The 10,436-nt window shown below is 53.0% G+C and overlaps 1 protein-coding gene across 1 annotated transcript; it reads left to right on the forward strand.

The window, feature by feature from the left end:
• Positions 1-5,723: 5,723 nt before the first annotated feature.
• On the forward strand, positions 5,724-8,752 carry FADD (Fas associated via death domain). The gene is made up of 2 exons (XM_060019457.1): positions 5,724-6,169; positions 7,791-8,752. Exons 1-2 carry the CDS (start codon positions 5,884-5,886, stop codon positions 8,138-8,140), a joined length of 636 nt encoding a protein of 211 aa, XP_059875440.1. The 5' UTR covers positions 5,724-5,883; the 3' UTR covers positions 8,141-8,752.
• The last annotated feature ends 1,684 nt before the right edge of the window (positions 8,753-10,436 follow it).

The following is a 10,436-nucleotide window of genomic DNA, read 5'->3' on the forward strand; positions in this document are numbered from 1 at the left end:
GAAATAAAATATCCAAGACAAGCAAAAAAAAAATGAAATAAAGGGCTTCCCTGGTGGCGCAGTGGTTGAGAGTCCGCCTGCCGATGCAGGGGACGCGGGTTCATGCCCCGGTCCGGGAAGATCCCACATGCCGCGGAGCGGCTGGGCCCGTGGGCCATGGCCGCTGAGCCTGCGCATCCGGAGCCTGTGCTCCGCAATGGGAGAGGCCACAACAGTGAGAGGCCTGCGTCCGGCAAAAAAAAAAATAATAATAAAAAAAATAAAAATAAATTAAAAGTTGGGGGGGATAGAGAAAAATCATTGAAACAAAAAGCTGGTTCCTTACAAATAAATAAAATCAATAAACCTCTAGCAAGACAGAGAAACTTAAAGAGAGAAGACACAAATCACGAATTTCAGGAATGACATTGAGGGTTCATTATAGGTCTGATAGCCATTAAAAGGATAACGTTACAGACTGAACATGTTCCCCCAAAATTCATATGTTGAAACTCTACCCTCCCCCCTTGTGATAGTGTTCAAAGGTGGGGCCCCCATGATGCAATTAGTGCCCTTAAAAGAGTCTGGAGAGAACTTGCTTCCCTCTCTGTTCTTCTCCACGTGAGGCTACGATGAGAACTCAGAGTCTGCACTCTGGAACAGGCCCTCACCAGAATGCGACCCTGCTAGCACCCTGATCACAGACATCCAGGCTCCAGAACCATGAGAAATAAATTTCTGTTGTGTATAAGCCACCCAGTCTATGGTACTTTTCTAGAGCAGCATAAAATGGACTGAGACACAAAATAAGGGAATACTACAGATCACCATGCTCATAAAGTCTAAGGCTTAGAAAAATGGACAAATTCCTCAAAACTGCACAAACTACCAAAACTCAATTAAGATGAAATAGACAATTTGAATAGCCTTATAACCATCAAATCCATAAAAGGAAAATTTATAATTTTTTTTTTTTTTTTTTTTTGCGGTACGTGGGCTCTCACTGTTGTGACCTCTCCCATTGCGGAGCACAGGCTCCAGACGTGCAGGCTCAGCGGCCATGGCTCACGGGCCCAGCCGCTCCGCGGCATGTGGGATCTTCCCGGACCGGGGCACGAATCCGTGTCCCCTGCATCGGCAGGCGGACTCTCAACCACTGCGCCACCAGGGAAGCCCCCCATAAAAGGAAAATTTGATGAACTGGACCTCATCAAGAGTTAAATTTTTTGCTCTGTGAAAGATCATGTAAAGAGGATGAAAAGATAAATTACAAACTGCGAGGTGGTGGGTCAGACGCAGGGATAATTGTGCTAATGGAGATTCAGATTAACCAAGCCTTGTACAAGATTCATTCAGTCAGAAATATTTTGTGAGCTCCTGTGGAGTGCCAGCCAGTGTTCTGGGCGCTTCTGCAGGGGAGACGCGGGCAAGAAACAGAGCAGGAAGCAAAACGTGTAGTAACGTCAGGAGATGCCACATGCAGGGGACCGAGAAATGCGGCAGCAGGGTTGGGGATCCAGCGGATGGGGACGTGGTTTAACCCTCCCATGCCAGCCTCCTCCCTGGCCCCTCCATGTCCCCCTTACAGTAGCCGCCCTCTGGCCTCGGACCTTGGCTCTTTTCATTCTCCTCTCCCTCCATTGGTGACCTCATTCTGTGGGTGATCTAAATACTGTATTAGTCAAGATTCTCAAGAGAAACAGAACCAATAGGATATATAGAGGTAAATGAATGAGAAGGTTTATTGTAAGATTGGTTCACTTACAGTGACGGAAGCCAAGAAGTCCCATAGTCTGCCATCTGCAAGCTGGGAACCAGGAAAGCTGGTGTGTGATTCAGTCTGAGTCTAAAGGCCTGAAAACTTGGTGGGGGGGAGTGGAGGGGGGCGACGGCGTTCAAGCAGAGAGAGCGAATTCTCCCTTCCTCTGCCTTTTCGTTCTGTTTAGATGATGCCACCCAAATCGGGGAAGGCCATCTGCTTCTGTTAGTCAATTCAAACGCTAATCTCTGCCAGAAACACCCCACAGACACATCCAGAAATAATGTTTTACCAGCTATCCAGCCACCCCTTAGCCTAGTCAGGCTGACACGTAAGATTAACCATCACAAACACCATCTACCTGCAGGATACTCCCAACTTCACATTTCCCGCCCAGGTCTCTGTTCCGAACCCTGGTCCACACATCCCACTATCCAGTCAACATCTCTACTAGCTCCTCCCCCAGACTCACCCTGATCTCAGGTGGCTGTGAGTGACCACAGTGAGCGGCAGCTTGAAGTGGGATCTCAGTTCCCTGGGAATTGAACCCGGACCACAGCAGTGAAAGCACCGAATTCTAACCACTAGACCACCAGGGACTATTGGCTAGGAGCAGGGCCCTGGCTGTCATCTGCTTTGAAGAAAGAATCAGCAAAGAGATGAAAAGTATTGAGGCAAGTGAAGTGTTTATTAGGAGAGAAGAATAGAAAGCACAGGCAGGCTGAGAGACAGAGAGAGAGGCGTGTGCTTTTGGGGGTGGTTTAAACCGTATGGGGGAAGTTCTTCTAGGTTTCCTCTGGCCAGTCAGCTTGCTTTGTCTGGCTCTGAGTCCATATCTGGTCTGACTCAGGGCCCTCCCCTGTGTGCACATGCATCTTTTAGCCAAGATGGATTCCAGCGCAAGGGTCTCTGAGAGGTTAACAGAACATATTATGGTCTGGCGCCCCCTCCCTTTAACCTTTCTGCACATGCATAGTCTGGGAGGGAGTCTCCTTGGCCCCGAGAATGAGAACTATGTGGTCTCTTTGTCTTTTATGCCAGCAGGGCTCAGCCCCTCTCTGTTTCTGCCGTTCCGTTCCCTTGAAGCGTCCACAGGAGACAAAGTCCAGCTGCTTATCCTGTTCCTGTTATTATCTTTATTTTTAAAGCATAAACAGGAGGTTAGTTGTAAATGTCTAAACTGGGGCCCGTCTATCTCCTGCCTCAACCCCACCCACACCCTCCCCAGGTCAGCCAATGGACACTCCAACTTTCAGACCTTACAAGCATCCTCAGTGCCTCTCGTTTACACACAGCCCCAAATCAAAAGAAGGCTGCGCCTCTCATCTGGATTACTGTGGAGTCTCCTGGGTTCTACCCAGTGATTCTATAAAAATGTAACTCAGAGGGCTTCCCTGGTGGCGCAGTGGTTGAGAGTCCGCCTGCCGATGCAGGGGACACGGGTTCGCGCCCGGGAGGGTCCCACATGCCGCGGAGCGGCTGGGCCCGTGAGCCATGGCCGCTGAGTCTGCGCGTCCGGAGGCTGTGCTCCACAATGGGAGAGGCCACACCAGTGAGAGGTCTGCGTACCGCAAAAAAAAAAAAAAATGTAACTCAGAGCTCACGGTAGCCTTACAGTAAGTCCCCTACATGCAAACCAGTTCTGTTCCGAGAGCGTGTTCGTAAGTCCAATTTGTTTGTAAGTCCAACAAAGTCAGCCTAGGTACCCAACTAACACAATCGGCTATATGCTACTGTACTGTAATAGGTTTATAATACTTTTCACACAAATAATACATAAAAAACAAAGAAAACATTTTAAATCTTCCAGTACAGAACCTTGAAAAGTACAGTAACGCTACAACAGCTGGCATCCAGGGGCTGGCATCGAGTGAACAGGCAGGAAGAGTTACTGACTGGAAGAGAGGAAGTTGGAGATGGTAGAGCTGAAGGATCTTCAGCAGTAGGAGACGGAGGGCAAGCTGCAATTTCACTCATCCCTGACGCTGATGGCACAGGTTCTAGTTCTTTGCTGGATTCAATTCTATCTACCCTCTTGAAAAAATGATCCAGTGATGTCTGGGTAGTAGCTCTTTTTTGCCCATCATAGACGACACGGTAGCACTGGATTGCATTCTGAATGGCTGCTGCAACCTTCATGTACTTCATGTACGTTCAGGTCCTGTGCCTCAAAAACTAACAGTGCCTTCTCAAATAAAGAAAATCCCCTTGGGCTTCTCTGGTGGCGCAGTGGTTGAGAGTCCGCCTGCCGATGCAGGGGACACGGGTTCATGCCCCGGTCTGGGAAGATCCCACATGCCGCGGAGCGGCTGGGCCCGTGAGCCATGGCCGCTGAGCCTGCGCGTCCGGAGCCTGTGCTCCGCAACGGGAGAGGCCACAACAGTGAGAGGCCCACGTACCGCAAAAGAAAAAAAAAAAGAAAATCCCCTAGCCATTTCCTGCATCATGAACCTCTTTGGTTGTCCAGTTACTTGTTCTTCCTCTTGTCTCTCTTTGTCCTTTCTCTGGGCCTCCAATTCCATCAGGTCTTCATTAGGAAGTTCCACGTTCGCATCTTTGAAAGTTCGCAACTTGAAGGTTCCTACGTAGGGGATTTATTATATTCATAATGGCCAAAAAGCAGAGAAGACTGAAAGATCCATCCACTGATGACGGCATACACAAATGTGGTCCATCCGTACAATGGAATACTACTGACCCATAAAAAGGAAAGAAGCACTGTCACAGGCTACAAGGACGAACCTTGAAGATGTTACGCTCAGTTAAAGAAGCCAGGCACAAAAGGCCACACAAAAGTGTATGGTTCCACTTACATGAAATGTCCAGAACTGTCAAATCCAGAGAGACAGAAGTAAATTAGTGGTTGCCAGGGGCTGGAGAAAGAGCGAGGGAAAGCAAGTGATTAATAATGAGTACCAGGTTTCTACATGCGCGAGACGAAACTAAAACTAGCAAATGGTGGGGACTGCACAACCTTATGAATATACTAAAAACACTGAGTTGTACACTTTAAAAGGGTGAGTTGTAGAGAATGTGAATTACATCTCAATTTTATATATATATATATATATATATACTTTTTTTTTCCTCTAGGTAACTCAGATGGCTTCACTCTTCCACTCACCCTCTACAGGGTCTCAGGGACAGTAAAGCCGCGTTCTTAGCTGGCTCCTCCTAATTCACCCCCTCCACTCGCTGGCCACCCCATTTCTCCCCGGCTCTGCTCCTGCAACCTCCGCCCTCCTCTGCTTCTGCTCTTGCTGTGGCTCCGCCCTCTTCCCCTCAAGCCTACACACCTGGCCCCTCACACCCGGCACGTGCACCTGCACCTTGGGACCCCGCCCTCGCAACGTGCGCCGCCCCACCTCCACACTCCCCATTCCCCTATCCTCTTGGCCGCGACTCGCATTAACTTCTGGCTTTCCTGCACTTTCTTATCAGTGTTAGGTAATCTTGTGTCCTGATGCTGTAAGCTCCGGGCAGGCCGGGCCTTCGGCACTTTGTTCCCGATTTGTCACCAGAACCTACTGCGTGGTACACAGTAGGCGTCAGTAAACGCTAATAAGCATTCAGAAAAATAATGAGGATAACTTTAAAAAATCAAGTAGTTATTAAACTTTTAAAACTAAATAAAACTCTGAATAGTCTTTTCTGCACACTGATTTCCAGGGGACACTAAAGGACATGCATTTTCACAAATGTTAATAAATAAATGCATTTATTATCGGCATCCGCAGTGCAACTTTCCACAGAAAACACAGCCCGCGCCCGGAGCGTCGGGACACCCAAGGCCGCACGCCCCCACCCAGAGAGAAGGACGTCAGGGCGCAGGCGCAGAGGTCGGGGGTCCCACCGCCGTCAGCATGTCTGGTGCGCCTCCTGGCGGCGGCCGCATGCCACGCCCCCACCCCCGGGCGGAAATGGCTACTGTTGGACTCGGGGAGCATGCGCGAGTTCCTGGAGTTCTCGCGAGAGAAAGCGGCCCCAAGGGAGACTTCCGGTGAGCGGGGCATCAGAGGCTGGAAGTGGGAACCTCCGCCGCTAGACCGAGGGGCCAGGGCGCTAGAGGAGGCGGGCCAGAGAGCGGGCGGCGGGCCGGTCCGGGGGAAGCCAGAGGAGGGCCGGGCCCCGCCGCGCCCGCCGCCATGGACCCGTTCCTGGTGCTGCTGCACTCGGTGTCGCTCAGCCTGTCGAGCAGCGAGCTGACTGAGCTCAAGTTCCTGTGTCAAAGCCGCGTGGGCAAGAGAAAGCTGGAGCTCGTGCAGAGTGGCCTGGACCTCTTCAACGTGCTGCTGGAGCAGAACGAGATGAGCCGCGAGAACACCGTGCTGCTCCGCGAGCTGCTCGTCTCCCTGCGGCGCCAGGACCTCCTGCGACGCCTGGGCGACTTCGAGGCGGGCGCGGCGGGCGGGGCCGCGCCGGAGGAGCGAGGTGGGGGCGGGGGCCTGAGGTCTCGGGGTCAGGTGGGGCCGCGCCGGAGGAGCCAGGCGGGGGCGCGGGCCTGAGGATTGGCGGGGCGTGCGAGGCCGCGCCCGAGGAGCCAGGTGGGGGCGGGGCCGCGCCCGAGGAGCCAGGTGGGGGCGGGGGTCTGAGGTCGGGGGGCGGGCGGGGCCGCGCCGGAGGAGCCAGGCGGGGGCGGGGGCCTGAGGACTGGGGGGCGCCGGGGGAGGCAGGGTCAGCTGGACCAGCAGTAGTTTCGATCTCCCGGGTGCCTAACTTTTTCCGGGTTCGGTTTGCGTGTGTTTTCTCTAAACAGCCCTGGGAGACAGACGGGTAATATACCCACTTTGCAAATGGGAGAACCATAGTGCACAGAAGTTAACAGCCTAAGTTGCAGAGCATGGACACCCATCCCCCAGCCTCAGTATTTTCTCCACCTCCCCCCTCCCTCCGGGTGAGTTAGAGATTACTCGAAAGGAAAGGACATTGCTAACCTCCTGGGTGGAGTGGAAGGAAGTACACCAGAAGCGTCACAGCAGGTACGGGTTGGTTGATAAGGGACAGTTTTTGCACAATGGGCCATCAAGGCGTGGTCCTGGCTCTGCCGCTGTCTAGCTGTGTGATCTCAAGAAATAACTTACACTTACCTTCCGTGTCTCCATTTCCTCTTCTGTACAAGTGATCAGTAACGCAGGTGCCGACCTCACAGAACTGGAGGAGTTGGCACACAGGCTGACAGCATATCAGGGATTTGCATTTGAAGATGCAACTTTGCAGGAACCTTCCAAGAAGCATTTTGTCCTTCCTCTTCTCCCTGCCCCCGTCCAGAAACAGCCTTTTGTAGTCTGTCATGCTGATCTCAGTAGTGACCTTTCAGCAGATGAGGACATAGTAGCCAGAGACTGAGGACTGGTGTCAGTCAGGACATCTTCCAGAGTAAGAATCGGGGTGTTCAGGGCTGGCGTACAAATTACCGTATCTTGGTGGCCTAAAGCAACAGAATTTGATGCTCTTACAGTTCTCGGTCCAGTAGTCAAGTCAGGGTGTCACTAGGCCGTGGTCCCTCTGGAAGCTCTCGGGGAGGAGCCTTCATGCCTCCTCTGGTTTCTGGGGACTCCAGGCGTTGGCTTGTGCCCACATCGCTCCAGTCTCTGCCTCCGTGGCACGTGGTCTTGTCACTGGATTTAGGGCTCACCTGGATAATCCAGGATGATCCCCTCGTCTCAAGATCGTCAACTGAATCTCATCTACAAAGGCCCTTTTCCAAATAAGTTAACATTCACGGTTCCAAGGGTTTGACGTGGACATACGTTTTAGGGGCCACCATTCAACCCACTGTAGGGTGAGATGGGGGAGCAACTCCATCTCCCTGTCCTGAGTAGGTATCTCCGTAACAACACACCCCAACCGTTAAGTCTTCAGAGCAGGCCACGCCTCTTGGGTAGTGTTTCAGGGTGTGGTTAGCTGGGGCAGGATTGGCCTCTGCAGGAGGACCTCTTGGTACCCAGCCCTTGGGTCAGCACCGAGGAGCCCATCAGGGAGTGTGGGGTAACCTGTCTCCTAAAGAGCTCCCGTACTCTCTGCTCAGTCATTGTGTTCTTTCCCTCCCCAGACCTGCGGGCAGCGTTTGACATCATCTGTGATAACGTGGGGAAGGACTGGAGGAAACTGGCTCGTCACCTCGGAGTGTCTGACGCCAAGATTGAAGCCATTGAGGAGAAGTATCCCCGGAACCTGGCAGAACAGGTGAGGGAGTCGCTGAGAGTCTGGAAGAACAGCAGGAGGGATGATGCGGCCGTGTCCCACCTGGTGAGGGCGCTCAGGGCCTGCCGGCTGAACCTGGTGGCAGACCTCATCGAGGAGGGTCAGCGGGCCCGGGCCCTCCAGAGCGACAGTGGGGACCCTGTGTCGCTCTCTGAGTCCTGGGACTCAGACTCGCCTGCCTCAGGGGCCTCCCGATGACCCAGCTGCTCTTCTCCAGGACCAAAGGCATCTACCCACTCTGAACTTCGGTTCCCTCCACCGCAGTTAACCACGTCCCATCCGTGCCAGCGCGTGCAGACCCGGCAGGGAGCCGGGTGAGGGCCCACGAGGGCTCTGGACACTGTGATCAGCCTCAGGGAGATGCTTTCATCCCCGTTAAACGAGTTCCTACCGGAGGACATTGCGAACCACATCTGACACGTAGGAGGGACCTAGATACTAGTTAGGGTTAGAAACCTGGTCGTTGTCCAAGTGAGGAAGTGCAGAGTGGAACTGGAGGCAAGTCAGTAGTGATGGGGGAGTTGGGCTGGTAGCCAACGCTGTCCAGCTCTGGAGCCCGCACTTGGAACCACTGGCTCCTTCTGCCAGTGGTTGCCACGGTTGCCAAAGGCTTGGAGGCTGGCGGTGTAGACCCGTCTCCCAGGGCAGGTGGCATGGGGGTGAGGCGATGCCTGTGAGGTGCTTAGAAGATGTGGACACAGGGCTGGGCAGACGCTAGTTCAGAGAAATATTATGATTCCTGTGATTCCCCAGTGTGTTACTATTTTGTGTCAAAACCACTATCTTTCTAATAACAGAGTTGGCAAGGGAGCTGGAGCCTGTGATTTTAAGAAGTGATCTTTCTTCCTGCTTCTCAGGTAACCCTGTTGAAGCAAGGGCCTTTACAGAGGAAACCTCCACATTACAAAGATTTTTTTCTTCCCATTGATGATGGTTTCATTTTGCATGCTCTCAGAATTCCCATTGTGGTCGGTTTCAGCGTCCCTGGAAGGTTATTACAGGCCCAACCTGGGAGCAGGGTAGCTGCATTTCATAACAGCTCCGGGGACCACTAACAAGGGGAGTGTTTATGGGGGTGGGATGAATTAGGAGATTGGGATTGACATACACACACTACTGTGTATTGTATAAAGTGGCAGAGAGCCCAGCGTTCTTGCCTTGCGCCTTCCCGCTGTGACCTTGGGAAAGCTACTTGTGATGTCATGCCATGCCGCCTTGACCTTGGGTTGCTGAGACCGTAGCAACACTCACCACCAGGCTGTGGACCCAGCCTTCAGCACATACTTAGTGCCAGGCACTGCTAGGAGCTGGGGTCATGCAGCAGACAAGACAGAAGTGGCCCTACTCTGTTGACCCCGAAAGCCTGGCCAGGAACACAGGTGTTAACCAATTCATCACAAGTTTGGGAGTTGAACCACTTCAGCCCCAGAGTGGCGTGGCCTGGCCCGTTTATGCCCTGAATATTCCCCCGCCTGCCAGGAGCATCTGCCTGTTGAGGACCTCGGGTCAGGGCTAGTTCTGTGGATAACACACACACACACATCATCATCATCGTCAGTAAATGAGAGTGGCTTGGCTAATGGGTCACTTTGGGACATAGGTGATCTGGAAAATGTGTCCACGTTTCTTGAACAGAGGCAGATTTCAGAGGTGGTGCTAATCTTCTTATGGTTTATGGCATATGCTACTGAAATGTGAGGGTGCTAGGCACCCTGGCCTCTGGCCTGCATCCCCCAACACGGTTCCCACACCTGGAAGGAACATCTGCCCTCTGTCACACCAGGTGTCCTCATGGAGGCTTTGACAGCGCTCAGGATTCTCCAATGCCTGGGACCTGGCACTGGACCGACTCCGTGCCACTTGAGGTGAGGCACTGGTCCCCCTGGGCACTGACATCCCAAGGCTTCCCTCAGGGAGCTGCTCTGGTCCACGTGGTGAGGATGTTGGAGCAGCCTCAGTAGACAGGTCATGTGACCTAATCTCACCACCCAAGGCACAGATCTGAGTTCCAGGACAGAAGAGGTGACGGATGAGAAAGCACCTCCTTCCAGCATTGCTGTCCGCCTCCCAGGCCCTGGAGATGGGCCAGCCGTGGTGGCTCTGGGCCGCTGGGGCAAAGCTGCAGAGGCTGGTGGTGGGTGAACTTGCACAAGAAACTGGCCCCGGAAGGTGGGAGCTCAGGGCCAGCTAGAATCCTCCGTTTGTCCAGTCCTCAGTGGTCAGGGGGCTTCCACTGTAGCTGCGCTGCCAGGCATCGAGGTGAGACCGAGCAAGCAGGCAGCCTGCCCTCAGAAAGCGCAGGATTTCCCCACTTTTGTGACACAAAAGGAAAAGGCACAATAAAAGTGTATAGAGCGACTTCCCTGGTGGTCCAGTGGTTAAGACTTCACCTTCCGATGCAGGGGGTGCGTAGGAGAGCTAAGACCCCCATGTGCCTCGCAGCCAAAAAACCAAAACAAGCAATATTGTAACAAATTCAATAAAGACTTTAAAA

Source organism: Delphinus delphis, chromosome 8 (assembly GCF_949987515.2).
Source record: "Delphinus delphis chromosome 8, mDelDel1.2, whole genome shotgun sequence".
NCBI classification, from domain to species: Eukaryota; Metazoa; Chordata; class Mammalia; order Artiodactyla; family Delphinidae; genus Delphinus; species Delphinus delphis.